The sequence below is a fragment of the Thunnus albacares genome, chromosome 9, assembly GCF_914725855.1.
Source record: "Thunnus albacares chromosome 9, fThuAlb1.1, whole genome shotgun sequence".
Taxonomy (NCBI): Eukaryota; Metazoa; Chordata; class Actinopteri; order Scombriformes; family Scombridae; genus Thunnus; species Thunnus albacares.
Window position 1 is genome coordinate 18432752 of NC_058114.1, and position 20356 is coordinate 18453107.

General features: G+C 41.0%; 1 protein-coding gene across 1 annotated transcript in view; it reads left to right on the forward strand.

Moving 5' to 3' along the window:
* Positions 1–20356, forward strand: part of obscna (obscurin, cytoskeletal calmodulin and titin-interacting RhoGEF a) — a 45563-nt gene that overhangs the window by 11757 nt on the left and 13450 nt on the right. Inside the window, exons 21-59 of the mRNA XM_044361776.1 lie at positions 61–327; positions 436–462; positions 1329–1595; positions 1883–2149; positions 2265–2531; positions 2823–3089; positions 3285–3551; positions 3795–4061; positions 4528–4797; positions 4961–5257; positions 5431–5688; positions 5860–6126; positions 6388–6654; positions 6933–7199; positions 7417–7683; positions 7937–8203; positions 8368–8634; positions 8866–9132; positions 9386–9652; positions 9817–10083; positions 10314–10580; positions 10834–11100; positions 11266–11532; positions 11763–12029; positions 12356–12622; positions 12744–14975; positions 15065–15137; positions 15247–15341; positions 15451–15563; positions 15720–15920; positions 16095–16177; positions 16350–16523; positions 16839–16998; positions 17123–17224; positions 17467–17631; positions 17819–17977; positions 18149–18326; positions 18598–18711; positions 19595–19762. Of these exons, the coding sequence (XP_044217711.1) occupies positions 61–327; positions 436–462; positions 1329–1595; positions 1883–2149; positions 2265–2531; positions 2823–3089; positions 3285–3551; positions 3795–4061; positions 4528–4797; positions 4961–5257; positions 5431–5688; positions 5860–6126; positions 6388–6654; positions 6933–7199; positions 7417–7683; positions 7937–8203; positions 8368–8634; positions 8866–9132; positions 9386–9652; positions 9817–10083; positions 10314–10580; positions 10834–11100; positions 11266–11532; positions 11763–12029; positions 12356–12622; positions 12744–14975; positions 15065–15137; positions 15247–15341; positions 15451–15563; positions 15720–15920; positions 16095–16177; positions 16350–16523; positions 16839–16998; positions 17123–17224; positions 17467–17631; positions 17819–17977; positions 18149–18326; positions 18598–18711; positions 19595–19762 (10476 nt within the window). The remainder of the gene's footprint in view (positions 1–60; positions 328–435; positions 463–1328; positions 1596–1882; positions 2150–2264; positions 2532–2822; positions 3090–3284; positions 3552–3794; positions 4062–4527; positions 4798–4960; positions 5258–5430; positions 5689–5859; positions 6127–6387; positions 6655–6932; positions 7200–7416; positions 7684–7936; positions 8204–8367; positions 8635–8865; positions 9133–9385; positions 9653–9816; positions 10084–10313; positions 10581–10833; positions 11101–11265; positions 11533–11762; positions 12030–12355; positions 12623–12743; positions 14976–15064; positions 15138–15246; positions 15342–15450; positions 15564–15719; positions 15921–16094; positions 16178–16349; positions 16524–16838; positions 16999–17122; positions 17225–17466; positions 17632–17818; positions 17978–18148; positions 18327–18597; positions 18712–19594; positions 19763–20356) is intronic.

The window sequence follows — 20356 nt, forward strand, 5'->3', positions numbered from 1 at the left end:
AAAAAGAAGAAAAATCTAAGCAATCACTGAATAAAGGAATTTCTAATATGCCCGCAACAGCACTTCCTGTTACATTCAAACGGGAGATCCAGCATCTGGTGGTAATGGAAGGGGAAGGTGGAGTCTTCTGCTGTGAGCTCTCCAAACCTGGGGCTCCAGTGGAGTGGAGGAAGGGCAGAGTCGTCCTGAAGCCTGGAGACAAATATGAAATGAAGCAAGAGGGACGTCTCACTAAACTGATCATCAACGACATAGAGGAGAGTGATGCTGGGAAATACACCTGCAAGAGCAAAGACAGCCAATCAACTGCTGAGCTCACTGTCCAAGGTGAGACAATTTTAAGTCAGACATTGCTGCAGATATATGTTATTTGTCTGCACAGCACATTTCAGATGAATTAAAGATAAACTACTAATCATGAATTGTATTCAACAGAATCACCTGAGCGCAGACGTGAAAGAGGTCAGCTCCATAATAATAAAATTAAAATAGACCCAGTGGGTATTAGCACTGTGTGACCTCCACATGTAGCTTCATTAAGACTTAATTTAGAGACAACTGTGTCCTATTTAGTTATCCATTTTTGATGTCATCCTGCCATGTCACAGTATAATGTAGTTTGTGTGTACTGTGCATTACTTCTCATTAATGTACAGTACGGGTGAAAAGTAGTAATAGGAATGTTGAAAGAATCACATCATGTGGGATGTTTAGACAGTTTGTAATTAGAAACATCCCAAACAGTTCTGTAACTAAACCCTAGCATTACCATTAGCTTCAGTGTTTTTCATGTAACCCATATAGGCCAAACATGTCAAATAGTTTGTGCCAGAAAAAAATACTTACATTTTGGTGTGACACATTGGTAGAAGATTTAACCACTTATAATGGATGATAATCCATTATAAGTGGATCCATTCCACTGTTCAGTTTAAATGGAATAGTTAGATTAAATTGATTATGAGCATGACCTACCATGTTGCATACGTCACTGCTGCTGTTATTTTTTATTATGAAGAATAATTTTAAAAAATGTTTCCATTGAATCCAGAGAATTCAGTAAATCTAATTTTCTAATAATTAGGTATGTTGAATCATATTTTCCTCATTAGTTATATTTGTTCAAAGATTAGCTTAGTTCTCCAAACATCTTTATTCGGCCCTAAATTTTATTCTTGTGCAAGCTGTGGTTTATTCTAATGTGATTATCAATTGTGTAGGATATACTTTTTTGGCTTTTATTCCTTTTGGTGGTTTTCCCCTTTAATTATTTATTTTTTGCAGCCTTTTCGTGTGTCATGTACTGTAACATTTTTTCTGATTGACAGGTTTGCCACCGAGTTTCAAGTTGCTGCTAGCTAACCAGGAGGTGATGGAGGGCAACAGTGCGGTTCTGCGCTGTGAGCTTAACAAACCTGCCCCAGCGGTGGAATGGAGGAGAAGAGGGGAGCTACTGAAGAATGGAGACAAATACCAGATGAGGAAGAAGGACCTGCAGGTGGAGATGAAGATTGCGGACATCAGTCTTGATGACACCGGAGATTATACCTGCGTATGTGGAGAACAAAAGACAACAGCTAGGGTCATAGTGAATGGTTAGTACTGCATACACTACATATGCATTTAGTTGCTATAGTGCTTTTGAGATTACATTATACCTCATGAATACTCAGCAAATCAAAAAAGTAAAAGTTGTTTTATTTTTTTTTAACATTTTTGATGTTTTGTTGTTACATTTCCTCTTAATGAAGTTAATTGTAAAAACTTTCATAACCTGTTTGTCTGTGTCTGCTAACTTGACTAATCAGTCAGGAATACAGAGTAGCAAAGCAGACATTTATGTTTTCAATAATTTTAATGTTTCTCTTGTGGTCTTCTGTAGAACAGCCCATCAGATTCCTCCAAGAACTAAAGAATATTCAGGTGCAGGAGGGCAATGGGGTGACGCTCAGCTGTGAGCTCTCCAAACCTGGAGTCCCAGTACAGTGGAGGAAGGGAGACGATGTGTTGACCAATGGAGAGAAATACCAGATGAAGCAGAGTGGCTCCATTCTGGAGCTTCTCATCAGGAAAAGCCAGCCTGAGAACAGTGGCATTTACAGCTGTGTTTGTGATGACATAAAAACTACTGCCACCGTTATAATTACTGGTAAGAGGCATCAAACGTTATGGAAACAGAAAACATAATCATGCTTTTGTAATCTGCAAATTCTTTTTTTTCTATCATCTATTCTTGGATGTCTATTTGGGTTTTCACTCCTCAGCGATTCCAGTGACTTTTAAGCAGAAGCTGAAGAACCAGGAAGCTGTGGAAGAGGGCTGTGTGACACTGCGCTGTGAGCTCTCTAAACCAGGAGTCCCAGTTGAGTGGAGGAGAGACGCTCAACTCCTGAAGGAGGGAGATAAATGTCAGATGAAGCAAGAGGGCAGGGTGTCTGAATTGATGATCAGAAATTTAACTCTCACAGACAGTGGGGAGTACAGCTGTTATGTTGGCACTGTTGTGACTTCAGCTGACATCAAAGTAAGAGGTATGCTTTATGTTTTTCAGTGGCAAGCAAAGAGATGGTTTACTTGATGATGGTGATTTTGTGTATTAACAACAATAAGACAGACCTGTTAATTTCCACACAGTAAATATGGTGGATGTATAAAGAAGTCCAAGAAGGAAAAAAAAATGTGTGGAAAAATGTCTTCAGAATGCTTTGAAAGTAGTGAAATTCTCTGACGTGTCAAGTCAGGGTCATGGATTAAAAGCTGAGACTGGGAGTATATATCTTACTTCGGACTCTGTTTAATTTTCATTTGTTTGTTTTTCTCAGCACTTCCTGTAACATTTAAGCAAGAGGTCACAAATTTGGAGGTGAAGGAAGGGGACAGTGGAATTTTCTGTTGTGAGCTCTCCAAACCTGGAGTTTCAGTGGACTGGAGGAAAGGCAGAGTTATCCTTAAGCCTGGTTACAAATATGAGATGAAACAGGAGGGACATCTCGCAAAACTGTTTATTAACAACGTGGAGGAGAGCGATGCTGGGAAATACACCTGCAAAACTCAAGACAGCCAATCAACTGCTGAGCTCACTGTCAAAGGTAAGAAAGAGATCTCACACTGAAAACCTGATTTAAGGACATCCAAACATTCTGCTTTGTCCTTTTTACCAGGTTTTAACATGTATTTGAAGCAATAATTCACATAGTATTATATTATTATGAAATCATAATTGCTACTACTTCCTTGAGCGTTTTCAAAGATATGAGCTGATCACCACTATACTTTTTTTGCAGCTCCTCCCATCACATTCAAAGCCAAGTTAAGGAACCAGCAAGTGGAGGAGGAGAACAGTGTGACGTTGAGTTGCGAGCTGTCTAAGCCCGGCCTTGTGGTGGAGTGGAGGAAAGGAGATGAGCTGCTGAAGAATAATTTCAAGTACCAGATTAGAAATCGAAATAGCACCTTAGAGCTAACCATTAAAAACGCACAGCTGGAGGACAGTGGACTCTACAGCTGTATCTACGGTGATGTCAAGACCTCAGCCAACGTCACCATTACATGTAAGACAAGACTGTAAATGTGAGCATGTTTGTGTGTTTTGATTGTTAAACCTTTGCAAAATTAAGAAGAATTGACATGTATTTGTGATCACGCCTTTTTGAAAGTAGGTAGTATGATTTAGAAGGGTGTAATCCAAGGATAATATTGTCTTTCAGGGAAAGCAGCAAAATGGTAAACCACCTTATCTTATCTGAAGAAATTGTCGTGGTCATACTGTCTGATTTTTCACCTCACATCCACAGCTATCCCCCTCACCTTTAAGATGGGTCTGAAGAACCAGGAGGCCCCTGAAGGAGGCAATGTTACCCTCCGGTGTGAACTGTCCAGGGCCGGGGTGCCTGTACAGTGGTGGAAAGGGGAGGACCAGCTCTATCATGGAGGAAGATATCAGATGTCACTGAAGGGCATGATAGCTGAGATGCACATCCGAAACATCCAACCAGAGGATGTTGGAGAGTACAGCTGCGCCTTCGGAGACCAGAAGACGACAGCTGAAGTGAATGTCAGAGGTATATGATTGACATGCTTCTGCTCCACAGTTGACACCTAGATTCCTAAAACTTACATTGTGTTTAGTTGCATCCATAGTGAAAGTAGTAGCTGTGCATCTTAATCCACTTGCAAAGACGTCATAGGTTGAATAGCACCCTCTCCAACTTAATAGTAGAGGAACAAAGCCTGTGAGGTAGTTCAGGCTAATGACTCTGCTGCTACACTCTACACTATTATAACATAACTCCCACCTCCACTCCAACATCCACCTCTTAAGAGGAATTTGTCACTCCCCATTCTCCTCTCTGCAGAGCTTTGTTTATACTTGAAGGAAGTGATCTCAATTCCACACTAAATATAAACCCTGTTTTTACATAGTAACAAACCTGTTCTACACGTGTTCCCTCACTCAGTAGTCAGTATTCATTATTTTAGGTGGAAATCCAACTTTAGTAACATATTGTCCCCTTTTCCTCATACCAGCGGCAGCATCAGTGTTCTTTGAGAAAGAGCTGGAGAACCAAGCAGTGATGGAGGGGAAATCTGTGCTGATGTCTTGTGAAATTTCCAGTCCTAATGTCCCCGTCACTTGGAAGAAGGACAACACTGTGGTGGAAGAAGGAGGAAAATACATTTTAAAGAAGAAGGGCTCTACGCACACCCTGGAGATCAAGAAATTGCATCTGGATGATGCTGGTGAATACTGCTGTATCACCAGGGGCAAGAAGACCACTGCCAAGCTGATTGTGAGGGGTAGGTGGATACTACAGAAGAAACCCATCCCTTATTTACTGATATATTTGACTAACTCCTTTACTTTACAAGAACGGCGGCATGAATAAATCCAACAGTCTGTTTTCATCTACATTTTTGTAAATATATGAGATTCCATTTCTAAAAAGCCAGCTGTATCTAGCTCCTTCTTCCTCCACAGAGCGTGTGCGGATTGTTACAGAGCTGAAAGACATTACAGTGACAGCGGGAGAGGACGCAGTGTTTGTGTGTGAGCTGAGCCACGCTGATGTGAGTGAGGGTGTGTGGTGGCTTGGTTCCAGTCCATTGCAGAAGAACGAGATGAACCAGATGACGCGCCAGGGTCGCCAACACCGACTGGTCCTCACCATGACAACGCCTGAGGAGACGGGCACCGTAGCATTTGTGGTTGGGGAGGAGAGGACCTCTGCAAGTTTGCTAGTTGTTCCTAAGGCCAAAGGTGAGTAGAAACATGAGTGATACAGGGTGGCAATGTCTTTTTTTAAATAACTTTTGATCACCTTCCACTGCTCCCACTGAACAACATACCTAATATTTATGAAGTACAGTCCTTTACTTTATTTTATGTCACTGTATTATCCTTTGACATTCTAAAGTGGCATGTGATTCTAGTTTTATTTGAGGAGAAGCCTGAAGATACTGTGATCATGGAAGGGGAGATAGCTACTTTGTCTTGCACAACGTCTGACTTCACCACCCCTGTAACCTGGAGACGAAACCATATCCCCCTCCAAAATGGTGATAAATACGAGATACGTAAGGAAGGAAAAGTCAACCTACTGCTGATCCATGATGTGGAGCCGCTGGATACTGGAATATACTCCTGCGATACTGGAGACGTGCAGAGCAGTGCCAAGCTTACTGTAACAGGTAAAAAATGAAGTAATGCTGCTTGAAGAAGGTCAATTGATGATACACATTCTAATGAACAGGGTGTTGGAAGACCTGCTTTCTTTGAAAAGAAGGTCAATTTTAAAAAATGTTACTATGAATCGACTTGAATGTCTCCAATCTTGTCTTTTCCCTCACATTTTTTCCCAGAGCTCCCTCCATTCTTCCAGGAGGAATTGCAGAGTGTAGAGGCTGAGGAGGGAGATTCAGCCTCTCTGTACTGCGAGCTGTCTAAACTTGGAGTGCCGATACAATGGAAGAAGAACGGGCTTCCACTAAGAGCTAGTAGGAAGCATGAGATGAAACAAGATGGCTGCTTCCTCCAGCTCCACATCAAGGATCTCAAACTTGAGGACAGTGGCAGCTACTCATGTCAAGCAGGAAGTGCAGAGACCACTGCAGCTGTGTTAGTGAAAGGTGTGTGGAGTTTTATTATGTGTATGACAAATGTAACTTTATCATCACATTTAAATGTCAATACTGAATGCAGTCAAGCACACATACATTGTCTGAGTGTCTGCTACTTATTGTGTTGTCCTATATCACAACACCACCAATACTGCATTTAGTTTTATGCTAAACTAGATTACCGTCTTGTCTTCTGTGGTGACATCTCCACATATCGTTTCTCTTCTACAAAAGTTTTACATTTTTTTCTTTCCAAACCCTTTCCCCCAGAGCTCCCTCCATTCTTCAAGAAAGAATTGCGAAGTGTGGAGGCTGAGGAGGAAAGTACAGTCTCCCTGTACTGTGAGCTGTCTAAACCCGGAGTGTCGGTACAGTGGAAGAAGAACAGGCTGCCACTGAGAGCCATCAGGAAGTACGAGATAAAGCAGGATGGCTGCCTCCTCCAGCTCCACATCAAGGATCTCAAACCTGAAGACAGTGGCAGCTACTCATGTCAAGCAGGAAGTGCAGAGACAACTGCAACTGTGAAAGTGAAAGGTGTGGGCACTTAGAAATTTGTGTCAACAAGCTCTAAAACATAGACAACTGTACCTAAGTGATTTTCAAATAATTGCTTGTGATCATCTAAACTTCTTGAAAGTCTGTATTTCCTAATGGAGCAAGCACTCACCAATTACATACGAGAGATACAACATTAACATAATTATATTATTTGACATCTTTCTACAACTTATATCTCAATTTCTATATATTTTAATTACTTTGTAATATCTTTAACATTATTAAACATAATTTCTGTTTCTTATCTTTCCCAGAGCTTCCACCATTTTTCAAAGAAGAATTGCAGAACATGAAGGTTGAGGAAGGAGGTACAGCCTTCCTGTGCTGTGAAGTATCTAAGCCAGAGGTAGCAGTACAATGGAAGAAGAACCAGCTGCCACTGAGACCTAGTAGAAAGTATGAGATGAAGCAGGATGGCTGCGTCCTCCAGCTACACATCAAGGATCTCAAACCTGAGGACAGTGGGAGCTACATATGTCAAGCAGGAAGTGCAGAGACCACCTCAACTGTGTCAGTAAAAGGTGTGTGCATTTACAGATGTGTGTAGTTTGTTTGTAGTCTTTGTGTAATCCAACACTAATTTTGTGAGCCCTACTTAATGTAGAATATATAGTAGATTGTCTGAACAAACTTAGAAAATCTTTACAAATACATGTCTGGTGAGTATTTGTTAAGCAGTCCCATTACATTATATGTGTAAAATTTGTAAAAGTTTGTTAAAATGATCTTTTTTTACAGAGCTCCCTCCATTCTTCAAGAAAGACTTACAGAGTGTGGAGGCTGAGGAGGGAGGTGAGGCCTCCCTGCACTGTGAACTGTCCAAACCTGGAGTGCCGGTGCAATGGAAGAAGAACAGGCTTCCTCTGAGAGCCAGCAGAAAGTATGAGATGACACAAGATGGTTGCCTCCTCCAGCTCCACATCAAGGATCTCAAACTTGAGGACAGTGGTAGCTATACATGTCAAGCAGGAAGTGCAGAGACCACTGTGACTGTGACAGTGAAAGGTGTGTGTATTTGGCAGTGAGCAATTCAGTGTTAGTACTGCATATAAGCATTTTCCTGATGTTTTCTGAAGTTTCTGGTATGTGCTAAGTTGCCAATATTGCAATCCCACCATCTACATCCTAAGTTGGTTGAGAAGCCTTGATAATTTCTCAACTATCACATACAATTTTGTTAAATTTTTGTTGGGCCTCAAGTATTTCCTGTTTCATTAAAGACGTATAATGATTTCCTATTCTGCACTTATTTTTTCAGAGCTCCCTCCACTCTTCAAGGAAGACTTGCAAAGTGTGGAGGCTGAGGAGGGAGGTGAGGCCTCCCTGTACTGTGAACTGTCCAAACCTGGAGTGCCGGTGCAATGGAAGAAGAACAGGCTGCCATTGAGAGCCAGCAGAAAGTATGAGATGAAGCAAGATGGCTGCCTCATTCAGCTCAACATCAAGGATCTCAAACCTGAGGACAGTGGCAGCTACACATGTCAAGCAGGAAGTGAAGAGACCACTGCTACCGTGTCAGTGAAAGGTGTGTGCATTTGGCAGAGAGCAATTCAATGTAATCTACAGTGTGAATTGGCTAAAAAAGTCTCGGTACTCTATGCATTAATCAAAATAATGTTGTTTTCCTCTTTTCCCATGATGCTAAAGATGTAAAATAATATTTTTCCAATCCTTAACCATTTTTACCAGAGCTCCCACCTTTATTCACGGAAGACTTACAAAGTGTAGAGGCTGAGGAAGGAGGTACAGCCTCCCTGTACTGTGAGGTATCTAAGCCTGGGTTGTCAGTGCAATGGAAGAAGAACAAGCTGCCACTAAGAGCCAACAGGAAGTATGAAATGAAGCAGGATGGCTGCGTCCTCCAGCTCTACATCAAGGATCTCAAACCTGAGGACAGCGGGAGATACACATGTGAAGCAGGAAATGCAGAGACCACTGCAAGTGTCTCTGTAAAAGGTATTTCCATTTACTAGTTTACATTGCAATGAACAGTTCAGTGATAGCAATAAACTTTTTTTTTGTGTTGCTTGTATTGCAAACCCACCATCTACACTATACAAGGGCGAAAAAGTCCTGATATTGTATATATTCAAAAATTACAATTTTGTCTTGTTCTTGTTAGATCGCAAACATTTTTGCAATTCACCAAACTTGTATAAATATGTTCAATCTTTTCCATTTTCCCAGAGTTCCCGTTATTCTTCAAGGAAAAATTACAAAGTGTGGAGGCTGAGGAGGGAGGTGAGGCCTCCCTGCACTGTGAACTGTCCAAAGCTGGAGTGCCGGTGCAATGGAAGAAGAACAGGCTTCCACTGAGAGCCAGCAGAAAGTATGAGATGACAGAAGATGGTTGCCTCCTCCAGCTCCACATCAAGGATCTCAAACTTGAGGACAGTGGTAGCTATACGTGTCAAGCAGGAAGTGCAGAGACCACTGTGACTGTGACAGTGAAAGGTGTGTGTATTTGGCAGTGAGCAATTCAGTGTTAGTACTGCATACAAGCATTTTCTTGATGTTTTCTGAAGTTTCTGGTATGTGCTAAGTTGCCAATATTGCAATCCCACCATTTACATCCTAAGTTGGTTGAAAAGTCTTGATAATTTCTCTACTATCACATACAATTTTGTTGAATTTTTGTTGGGCCTCAAGTATTTCCCGTTTCAACAAAGACGTATAATGATTTCCTATTCTGCACTTATTTTTTCAGAGCTCCCTCCACTCTTCAAGGAAGACTTGCAAAGTGTGGAGGCTGAGGAGGGAGGTGAGGCCTCCCTGTACTGTGAACTGTCCAAACCTGGAGTGCCGGTGCAATGGAAGAAGAACAGGCTGCCATTGAGAGCCAGCAGAAAGTACGAGATGAAGCAAGATGGCTGCCTCATTCAGCTCAACATCAATGATCTCAAACCTGAGGACAGTGGCAGCTACACATGTCAAGCAGGAAGTGAAGAGACCACTGCTACCGTGTCAGTGAAAGGTGTGTGCATTTGGCAGAGAGCAATTCAATGTAATCTACAGTGTGAATTGGCTAAAAAAGTCTTGGTACTCTATGCATTAATTAAAATAATATTGTTTTCATCTTTTCCCATGACACTTAAGATGTATAATAATATTTTTCCAATCCTTAACCATTTTTACCAGAGCTCCCACCTTTATTCACGGAAGACTTACAAAGCGTAGAGGCTGAGGAGGGAGGTACAGCCTCCCTGTACTGTGAGGTATCTAAGCCTGGGTTGTCAGTGCAATGGAAGAAGAACAAGCTGCCACTAAGAGCCAGCAGGAAGTATGAAATGAAGCAGGATGGCTGCGTCCTCCAGCTCTACATCAAGGATCTCAAACCTGAGGACAGCGGGAGATACACATGTGAAGCAGGAAATGCAGAGACCACTGCAAGTGTGTCTGTAAAAGGTATTTCCATTTACTAGTTTACATTGCAATGAACAATTCAATGATAGCAATAAACTTTCTTTTATGTTGCTTGTATTGCAAACCCACCATCTACACTATACGATGGCTAAAAAGTCCTGATATTGTATATATTAAAAAAATACAATTTTGTTTTGTTCTGGTTAGATCGCAAACATTTTTGCAATTCACCAAATTTATATAATTATGTTCAATCTTTCCCATTATCCCAGAGTTCCCATTATTCTTCAAGGAAAAATTACAAAGTGTGGAGGCTGAGGAGGGAGGTGAGGCCTCCCTGCACTGTGAACTGTCTAAAGCTGGAGTGCCGGTGCAATGGAAGAAGAACAGGCTGCCTCTGAGAGCCAGCAGAAAGTATGAGATGACACAAGATGGTTGCCTCCTCCAGCTCCACATCAATGATCTCAAACTTGAGGACAGTGGCAGCTATACGTGTCAAGCAGGAAGTGCAGAGACCACTGTGACTGTGACAGTGAAAGGTGTGTGTATTTGGCAGTGAGCAATTCAGTGTTAGCACTGCATATAAGCATTTTCCTGATGTTTTCTGAAGTTTCTGGTATGTGCTAAGTTGCCAATATTGCAATTCCACCATTTACATCCTAAATTGGTTGAAAAGTCTTGATAATTTCTCAACTATCACATACAATTTTGTTGAATTTTTGTTGGGCCTCAAGTATTTCCCGTTTCATTAAAGACGTATAATGATTTCCTATTCTGCACTTATTTTTTCAGAGCTCCCTCCACTCTTCAAGGAAGACTTGCAAAGTGTGGAGGCTGAGGAGGGAGGTGAGGCCTCCCTGTACTGTGAACTGTCCAAACCTGGAGTGCCGGTGCAATGGAAGAAAAACAGACTGCCACTGAGAGCCAGCAGAAAGTACGAGATGAAGCAAGATGGCTGCCTCATTCAGTTCAACATCAAGGATCTCAAACCTGAGGACAGTGGCAGCTACACATGTCAAGCAGGAAGTGAAGAGACCACTGCTACCGTGTCAGTGAAAGGTGTGTGCATTTGGCAGAGAGCAATTCAATGTAATCTACAGTGTGAATTGGCTAAAAAAAGTCTCGGTACTCTATGCATTAATCAAAATAATGTTGTTTTCCTCTTTTCCCATGATGCTAAAGATTTAAAATAATATTTTTCCAATCCTTAACCATTTTTACCAGAGCTCCCACCTTTATTCACGGAAGACTTACAAAGCGTAGAGGCTGAGGAGGGAGGTACAGCCTCCCTGTACTGTGAGGTATCTAAGCCTGGGTTGTCAGTGCAATGGAAGAAGAACAAGCTGCCACTAAGAGCCAGCAGGAAGTATGAAATGAAGCAGGATGGCTGCGTCCTCCAGCTCTACATCAAGGATCTCAAACCTGAGGACAGCGGGAGATACACATGTGAAGCAGGAAATGCAGAGACCACTGCAAGTGTGTCTGTAAAAGGTATTTCCATTTGCTAGTTTGCATTGCAATGAACAGTTCAGTGATAGTAATAAACTTTCTTTTGTGTTGCTTGTATTGCAAACCCACCATCTACACTATACGAGGGCGAAAAAGTCCTGATATTGTATATATTAAAAAAATACAATTTTGTTTTCTCCTGGTTAGATCGCAAACATTTTTGCAATTCACCAAATTTGTATAATTATGTTCAATCTTTCCCACTTTCCCAGAGTTCCCGTTATTCTTCAAGGAAAAATTACAAAGTGTGGAGGCTGAGGAGGGAGGTGAGGCCTCCCTGCACTGTGAACTGTCCAAAGCTGGAGTGCCGGTGCAATGGAAGAAGAACAGGCTTCCACTGAGAGCCAGCAGAAAGTATGAGATGACAGAAGATGGTTGCCTCCTCCAGCTCCACATCAAGGATCTCAAACCTGAGGACAGTGGTAGCTATACGTGTCAAGCAGGAAGTGCAGAGACCACTGTGACTGTGACAGTGAAAGGTGTGTGTATTTAGATAACTGATTGGAAATTTTAAAAGGCAAGATGGGTTTATTCATTTTCTTTTTTCAAACTTCCACCATGCATAAATCAGTTCTAAATTTTTTTTTTATTCTCTTGTATCTACACAACAAAATTTTAAGTACTTTCCTATTTGTCTAAAGTTATTGGTTTGTATTTTGTTACTTAAATTGCAATTTGAATGTCTACAAATGTAAGTTGCCTCTAAGGTCTTAATTTTGTCTCCTTCTGGTTAGGTCTCAAGCATTTTCCTACTATACTAAAAACTGAATAATCCAGTTTTTTCCAATCCTTACCTATTTTGCAGAGCTCCCACCTTTAGTCACGGAAGACTTACAAAGCGTAGAGGCTGAGGAAGGAGGCACAGCCTCCCTGTACTGTGAGCTGTCTAAACCCGGGGTGTCAGTTCAATGGAAGAAGAACAGACTGCCACTGAGAGCAAACAGGAAGTATGAGATGAAGCAGGACGGCTGCTTCCTCCAGCTCTACATCAAGGATCTCAAACCTGAGGACAGCGGGAGATACACATGTGAAGCAGGAAATGCAGAGACAACTGCAAGTGTGTCAGTAAAAGGTGTGTGCATTTAGATACCTGATTGGAAATTTTACAGGGCAAGATGAGTTTATTCATTTGCTTTTTTCCAACTTCCACCATGCATAAATCAATTCTAAATTTTTTTCATTCTCTTGCCTAGCACTACAACCTGCTCCACCAAAGGCAGAGCCTCCCACAATACTGCCGCAGGCAAAGGGCACTGTTTCTGAACCAACTCCTACTCCAGAGAACGAGCAGCCTGGCCTCCCAGACGCCAAACCCGTTCCTCCAGTGCCCAAGAAGAGGGCAATGCGAAAAGCATCTATCACAATTTCAGAAAAAGATACGGAACCCATGTTTGACCTAAAACAGCCTATACAGTCTATTCAGAGAGAGAGTAACCAAGACCAAAACGGGATCCAACCTGCAAGGTCTATGGAGAAAGACTTTGATGTTGCACAGAATGAAAAACAGCTGGAGAGGAATGAGGACAAAGACAGTGATGTGTACAAGAAAGCTGACAAACCAGTGACATTACTTGAGAAGGATGGTGGGAAAGTGGAAAAGCCAGCTCGGCCTTCGGATGTGGAAAGTGAAGTTTTCATAGAGAAGAGACAACCAGAAAGAAACCTGGAGAAATTAGTTAAGCTTGACCATGAAGTAAGTCAGTCAGACAGGGTGTTCACTGTGGGTGAACAAAAGAAACCTGAAGTTGAACAGAGCTCAAAACAACCAGGAAAACCTTTAGAGAAAAAAGGGGAAGTGGAGAAGAAGGTGAACCATCCAGGAACAGTCCTGTGGAAGAACAGTGAGGATGAAAAACAGCTTGTGAAACCACTAGAAAAGCTAATTGGGGAGGAAACAATGAAGAAACAAGAAGTGAAGTCTACAGTTCAGGAATGTGAAATAAACAAGACAGAAGAAGAGCCTTTGAAACCACCAGTAAGATCTAAAGTAAAGGTATCAGGGGGAAGGGAACCACTTAAATATGTTCAAAAGGAAACTGAGGAGATCATTCCCCAATCATTAAACACTACAGTAAATGATTCTGAAGAAGACCTTAGACAGAGAGACAGCATTAAACTACAAGTGTCCACAGAGGCAGAGAGAGAGAAAATGCCAGTGAAACAAGTGCCCTCTATAAATCAGCTGGACAAATGTGCAGTAAAACTCCCAGAAAAGCCTGTAGATAAAGAGGCTGAATTTGTCCCTCCGAAACCACCCGCGAGGACAAAAAGCAAAGCAAAGGGTAGAATGGAAAAACAATCATCGAGGGACACCGAAACAGATCAAGATGAACAACAGCTGACAAGAAGTATGGTGAAAACAACTGAAGATGAGCCAATAAAACAGGCAATATGGCCTTTGAAACAAGAGGTTGTAGAGAAACCGAGCTTTGAGAGAAACCAGCCAGTAACAACAGACATTGAAATACCTGAGAAACTGAGGCAACATGGGAAAGCTGCAGAGAAGGATGCTATCACTAAACAGCCGATCAAACAACCAGTAAAACCCATGAGAAAAGAACCTGAAGTGGACCGGGAAATGATACTGGCAGTCGAGCCGATGAGAAGGGAGGAAGAACGACAAACAACAAAGACGACAGAAAACGTTCCTCTTCTTTATATTTCTGAAGATGAAACTTTCTCAGAAGCTTTGACTGAGATACCAGCGATCCACAGCGATGTCCGACCCATTGACTCTTTTGCTGAAAGGTCAACTCAACCGTCAACCCTTCCTCCAGTTAATGTACTCCAGAGGACCCTCCCATCTGAGGAGGCCGCCCCTGAGATTGACATCAGCCCTGAAGATGAACCACAAATGCAAGAGGCTGCAGTTAAGATCCAGGCTGCCTTTAAAGGCTACAAAACCCGCAAAGACATGCGACCGGCCTTTAAAGAGGTCTTTAAAAACCAGAGTGCAGATCTTAACAGTACAGTCACTCTAGTGTGTGTTGTAGAAGGAAAACCCAGCACAGTGCGTTGGCTGAAAAACGGCCAACAAATCACTAACGATAAGCAATACCGCATTGAGACAACAGAGAATGGTGTATGCACTCTAGTGATCACTAAACTTACCAACAATGACAGTGGCATCTATACATGTGAGGTGATGAATAAGTTTGGTGTGACCTCTTACAATGGAAACATAACAGTTGTCCAGAAGCCTGTACACCCACCTCTTGCAGCCATTACACCTCTGCAACTTGCCCCGCTGAAGCCTGAGGCACAGGTCACAACACAGACTCAGGTACCCACTTCAACTACAGATGCTGCGAACTATGTAGAAAGTGTGAACGTCTCTCTGTGGGAGGCCTACAATCTGATGGAGCAGGATACTCAGATGAACCTCCAACAGAGGAGAGGATCCTCACTCATTGCTGCCAGCTCCAGTGAGTAACACATTTATACCTGAGCTGTAATAATTAAACAAATGGTTTTGTGCTTATGATTTTCATGTTTTAAACCCTGCTTTCAACAGTGTCGAGTCCTTCTGATTATGACACTGCTCCAGATATAATGGAACCTGTTGAAATCAGTCCAACTATACCAAGGTCAGAGAGCATGGGAAAGATTTGTATTGTTGTCTGAATTTTATTACAATTTTTTAAAAAAATCTTGTGCTCATGAAGATGGCCAAAATATGTACAAATATTGTCACAGGGATGAACCAAAAGCAGCAGACCAAGTGCCTCCAAAAGACAATAAAGAGCAGATAGCTGCTCCACAACCTCCTAAGAGCCTATTGAAGGTCAAAGGTCAGCAATGTTGATTTCTTTCGTTATTGTTTTTAACTATTTATCACCTTTCCACTACTTCTTCCCAGGTTCCTATCAGGTATACTAAAACGATCTTTGTACTTTATAGGAGCCCAAGAGGGCAAAATGAGGACACCATCTCCTAAGCACCATCGTGCCCACACCCCCTTAGTTAGTACTGTTTCTGGATCAGAGTCTGAAGGGGAAGAGGATAGACTAGAGGTATTTTTTCTTGGATGTACAGGATGTACAGTACTGTATTTATGGACCTAATCTGTGTGCTCTATAATCATTATTGTAATAAATGTGAATTAACATTGCACATTTGATTGTATGAGCCCTAAATGATGTAATGTTTTTGCTTTTTAATTCCTTTAGACATTTGAAATGTATGTGGCTCGAGCTGACTGCAGTCCTATCAGTGGAAATAAGGATAGTTTTATTCTGAAGGAGGGCCAGTATGTAGAGGTCCTGGACTCTGTTCATCCTGACAGATGGCTGGTGAGGACCAAACCCACCAAAACCAACCCTGCACGACAGGGGTGGGTGTGTCCAGCCTACCTGGAGAAGAAGAGAAAGGTACAATTTGAAAATTCAGATGTCAATTCCAGTATTGAGCAAATATGCCATATTCTGAAACAATAATCATGTTAATTTGCGGTGTAATACTGTCAATAGAAACATCAAATTCAACTCAAAGATTGACCAGGTAATGAAAAATAATCTTTTAGTAATAATTGCTGTTTTAAACAGGAGACCTTCCCACAATTGAGAGCACCTCAAGAGGATCTTGATGGAATTGGATCCACCGGAGAAGAGTACAGGAGAACGCTGAGGTCAGTCATTCTACCATTATATACTGATATATATACTGAAGTTAAATAAACTGGAAAGAGCAGAGCACTGGGTTACTTGGGTTTGCTGTCAGACACAATTGGATTAACATTCTTGTGAATAGATACATTTATTTGACAAATCTCACAATAAAACAAATAATGCTTTCTTTAGCCAACTGATCCAAGGCCTGATTGATGGAGAGGAGGAGTTTGTGAAGGAGATGAAGGTGTTCACCTCTCACCAGCTAAATTATTTGGACTCTAGTCGCCATGTCCCCATTAACATCCTCAACCAGAAAGAGATCATCTTCAGGAATATCAAGGACATTGTGTCTCTACATGAGGGGTAATACACACCTTCACGTGTATTGTACTTGTACTGTATTGTTCATAATTAATATATGCTCTTTTGAATATGTTAATTATGTATTATTTATTTGCATGTTGTATTATCAAACTCTGTTACCAAAAAATCATCATTCAGTCAGAAATTAATTGTATGTTTATACTCAATCCATAGAGGTTTGTAGTGTGTTTTTTTCCTACAGTGTATTCACCTTTCTTTCCTCTTTAATATGATTTTAAGAAGAACAACAATGAATGTACAGTAGCTGTCTGTCTAATCTTCTTTTGAACTTAGTATTATTTTATGCTGTCTCAGGTCCATTCTTCCCAAACTGAAAGATTGTGCCACAGATGATGATATTGCTATGCATCTCATCAAGCGCGCTGAAGACTTTGAAAAGTATCTTCACTACATGGTGGGACAAGCACAAGCAGAGGCCTGCATCTCTGACAAGGCTATCCAACAGTATTTCAAAGTATGTCCCACTAGGATTTAAAATAAATATTAACACTCAGATTGTGGAAACTAAGGTGCTGAATAGCAACATTATGACACTGATCTAATGTAATTTCTTTAATATGTTGCTCATTACATTTCAGGAGTTAACAGAATCTGATAAGCCTGAGGCTCCTGTCATGGACGTCATTACCTTCCTTCAGAGACCAGTAGAGAGGATTCAGACCTACCAGGCCTTACTGAAAGTCAGTACAAATATGTGTGTGAAACCTCTTTAACGTCAGCATGATATTAGTATTGCCTAAAGATGTATTATTCATACATTAAGAAGTATTTCTTTGCAACCCTCTCAATATTTGCATATCAGATATTTGTCTCAACTTAACTCTAAGCATTTACACTTATTTTGTTGTTGCACACATTGAAGTTCTTTCTTGAGAGAGTGTCAGCTGAATGCCTGGACTGTAAATGGAAATTTTATTGGCAGGAGTTCATCAAGAACAAAGCAAAGAGTGGCCAGAGCTGTTGTCTGTTGGAGGATGCCTTCTCTCTGGTGTCCTGTCTACCCTGGAGGTCTGACAACCTGCACCAGGTCTCCCTCATTGAGAACTACCCAGCACCTCTCATTGCCCTGGGCGAGCCTGTGCGACAGGTCAGTACAGATGTTTTCATATCATATAAGGCCCTCTTTTCTATTACCAAGTTCATAACTTTGCTCCACAATATTACCTAACACTTATATATCTAAAAATACAAAAATTACTTCAAGAATTATCAGCCTCAAGTCATGACACCTGACATGATAAAAATATGGTTCTTGCTTGCTGTTTTCCCTCCAGGGAGTCTTCACAGTGTGGGAAGAATCTCCTGAAATGAAAACAACCTCTAGAGGGCATCAGAGACAAGTCTTTCTCTTCAAGGAATGTATTGTACTTTGTAAGCTGAAAAAAGACACCGGCATGAACTGTGATACCTACACCTTCAAGAATAAAATGAAGGTAACATCTAACTTTTCTGACTTGTTCTACTTTCCAGTGTGAACCAATACTAAAAAGACACACATGATGACAATTACTGTACATCTGTGTACTCTCACAGCTTTTTCCACCTTTTGACCTCACATTCCCACTCTCCCGTCTTTCTCATTCTTTCTTTTGCAATCTACCCAGCTGAATGATGTGGAAATAAAGGAGAGTTTGGGTGGAGATGAAAAGTCTTGGGGGTTGTGGCATGAGCACAGGGGCTCAATGCGGAGGTATACACTGCAGGGCCGCTCCACACTGGTTAAACTCTCCTGGCTCAAAGATCTGAAGGAGCTACAGCAACGTTCTAGCCTGCCTACTAACAGTAAGTGTGAAGGGAAGTCAACACCAGGTCCAGTTTGACAATTATTATAAGATTATTAAATCTTTCCCTTCCTATTTCCAGTCAGTATTGTTCAAATTACAATAGCTGATAGAGGATTACCTTGACTTCTGACATTTTGAACCCACTGGTCTTGTCCTGTATTTTCACGATTGTTGAGGGGTGAAATATCTTTTAAAGTTGTGATATGTCAAACATTTTCACCAAGTGTTTGGTGTGTGATTTCTGTATTTGTTTTTGTGATGATTAACAGGCCCGCCAGTGTTTGAATCACAGCTGTCTGACTGCACAACAAAGATAGGACAGACAATCAAACTGAGCTGCAAGGTCACAGGATCGCCCAAACCAGAAGTCAGCTGGCTCAAAGGTCAGAAAAGGGTTTTTTAAATATGTATTTACATATTTTGGATATTTTTTGTTCTTTTCTCTACTGCTCCCAATTCATCTTATAATTAAGATGAATTGGGAGCAAGATTAATAAGTTCTCTTGAAAATGTACACTCACACTTCTTTGTAGCACCAAAACAAATGTAATAATCTTTTTTTGTGTGCAGGATGAGTGATTAACAAAAAAAAACAACCTTACACATATGACATGAGACAGTACAAATGGGAGTAGCAACAGAACCATACAATAACTGAAACAAAACAACAGCATGAACAGAATAATAAAAAATAAAAAAATAAAATTTTGGCTTAAAATACTATGGGAGGGGTCTGTTCATTTTGCTCTGAGGAGCAACTTTCTATTTGAGTGGGGCTTAAACAAGTTGTGCCAAACCAGTCAGGCCCTCTAAGCCCCTCCCTCCCCAAGCACCCTGGGTGTGGTGTGAGACGGTCCCATCATGCAGAGCTATCTTTTGGTTTTAGAAAATGAATAACGCAAACCAGTCAGATAAAATAAGTAAATTAAAAATAAATGAATAAATAAATAAAGAAGTATTAGAGGAAACAAAAGAGAACACACATAGATAAATAAACGGGTTGTTGAGTCAGTAGGTTCTGTGCAGTTTATGGCCTGAAAGTGAAGGTGTGTTGTTGTGCGTGTTGTCTGGGAGTAAATGAAAATAATTCTAATCAGATTAATAATAATAATGATAATAATAATAATAACAACAACAACAACAACAACAACAACAACAATAATAATAATAATAATAATAATAATAATAATAATAATAATAATAATAATAATAATAATAATAATAATAATAATGTTTCACAGTAAGAATCTAATGTATACTCTTTAGATGGCCTTCCTTTGGAGGATGACCCCCGTCACATCATTACAGCAGACCGGACAGGTACCTGCTGCCTTATCCTGGACAGCCTTACTGCAGAAGACTCTGGACAGTACGCGTGCTATGCTACCAGCAGCATGGGCAGTACTGGCACTCTGGCTAAGGTTGTGGTGCAAGGTGAGTCTGTGGATCTACCTGTGCACAAACTGGTGTGTTACTCCAGAGGTGTTTCTTTGTAACTACACCGACACATGACAGCTATGGGATCCCATAATATACTACTAGTACTTCTTCATATTACGACTACTACTAAATTACTGCTGCTATGCTACTACCAATACTGCTTCTATAACAAATTTGCTACTACCACTGCTGATGCTAGTACTACTACTTCTGCAGCTACTGTTACTCTACCATTTGCTGAGCATGTATGCTGCTTTTTAGCGGCACCATGGTTTGCATTCATGCAGCCATACAAATTGATACTTCATTGTGTGGTTTGAGTACAATCTACTACCATTTTTGCCGAGGAATACCATGAGATGCAGTTGGAAGCTCCAGAAAAAGCTTGTTAAGTGGAGTTGAGTCGAGTAAGATGAATGAAATTTCACACTATCACTCATATTTTTTCTACTAGTAGTATTATTACAATTACAACTGCTACTCATACTTCTACTACTACCATTACTGTTTCTACAAATACTACCACTATGTGCTATCAATAATACTACTACAAACATGTGCACCACTCCACTACTTCTTGTTTACTGG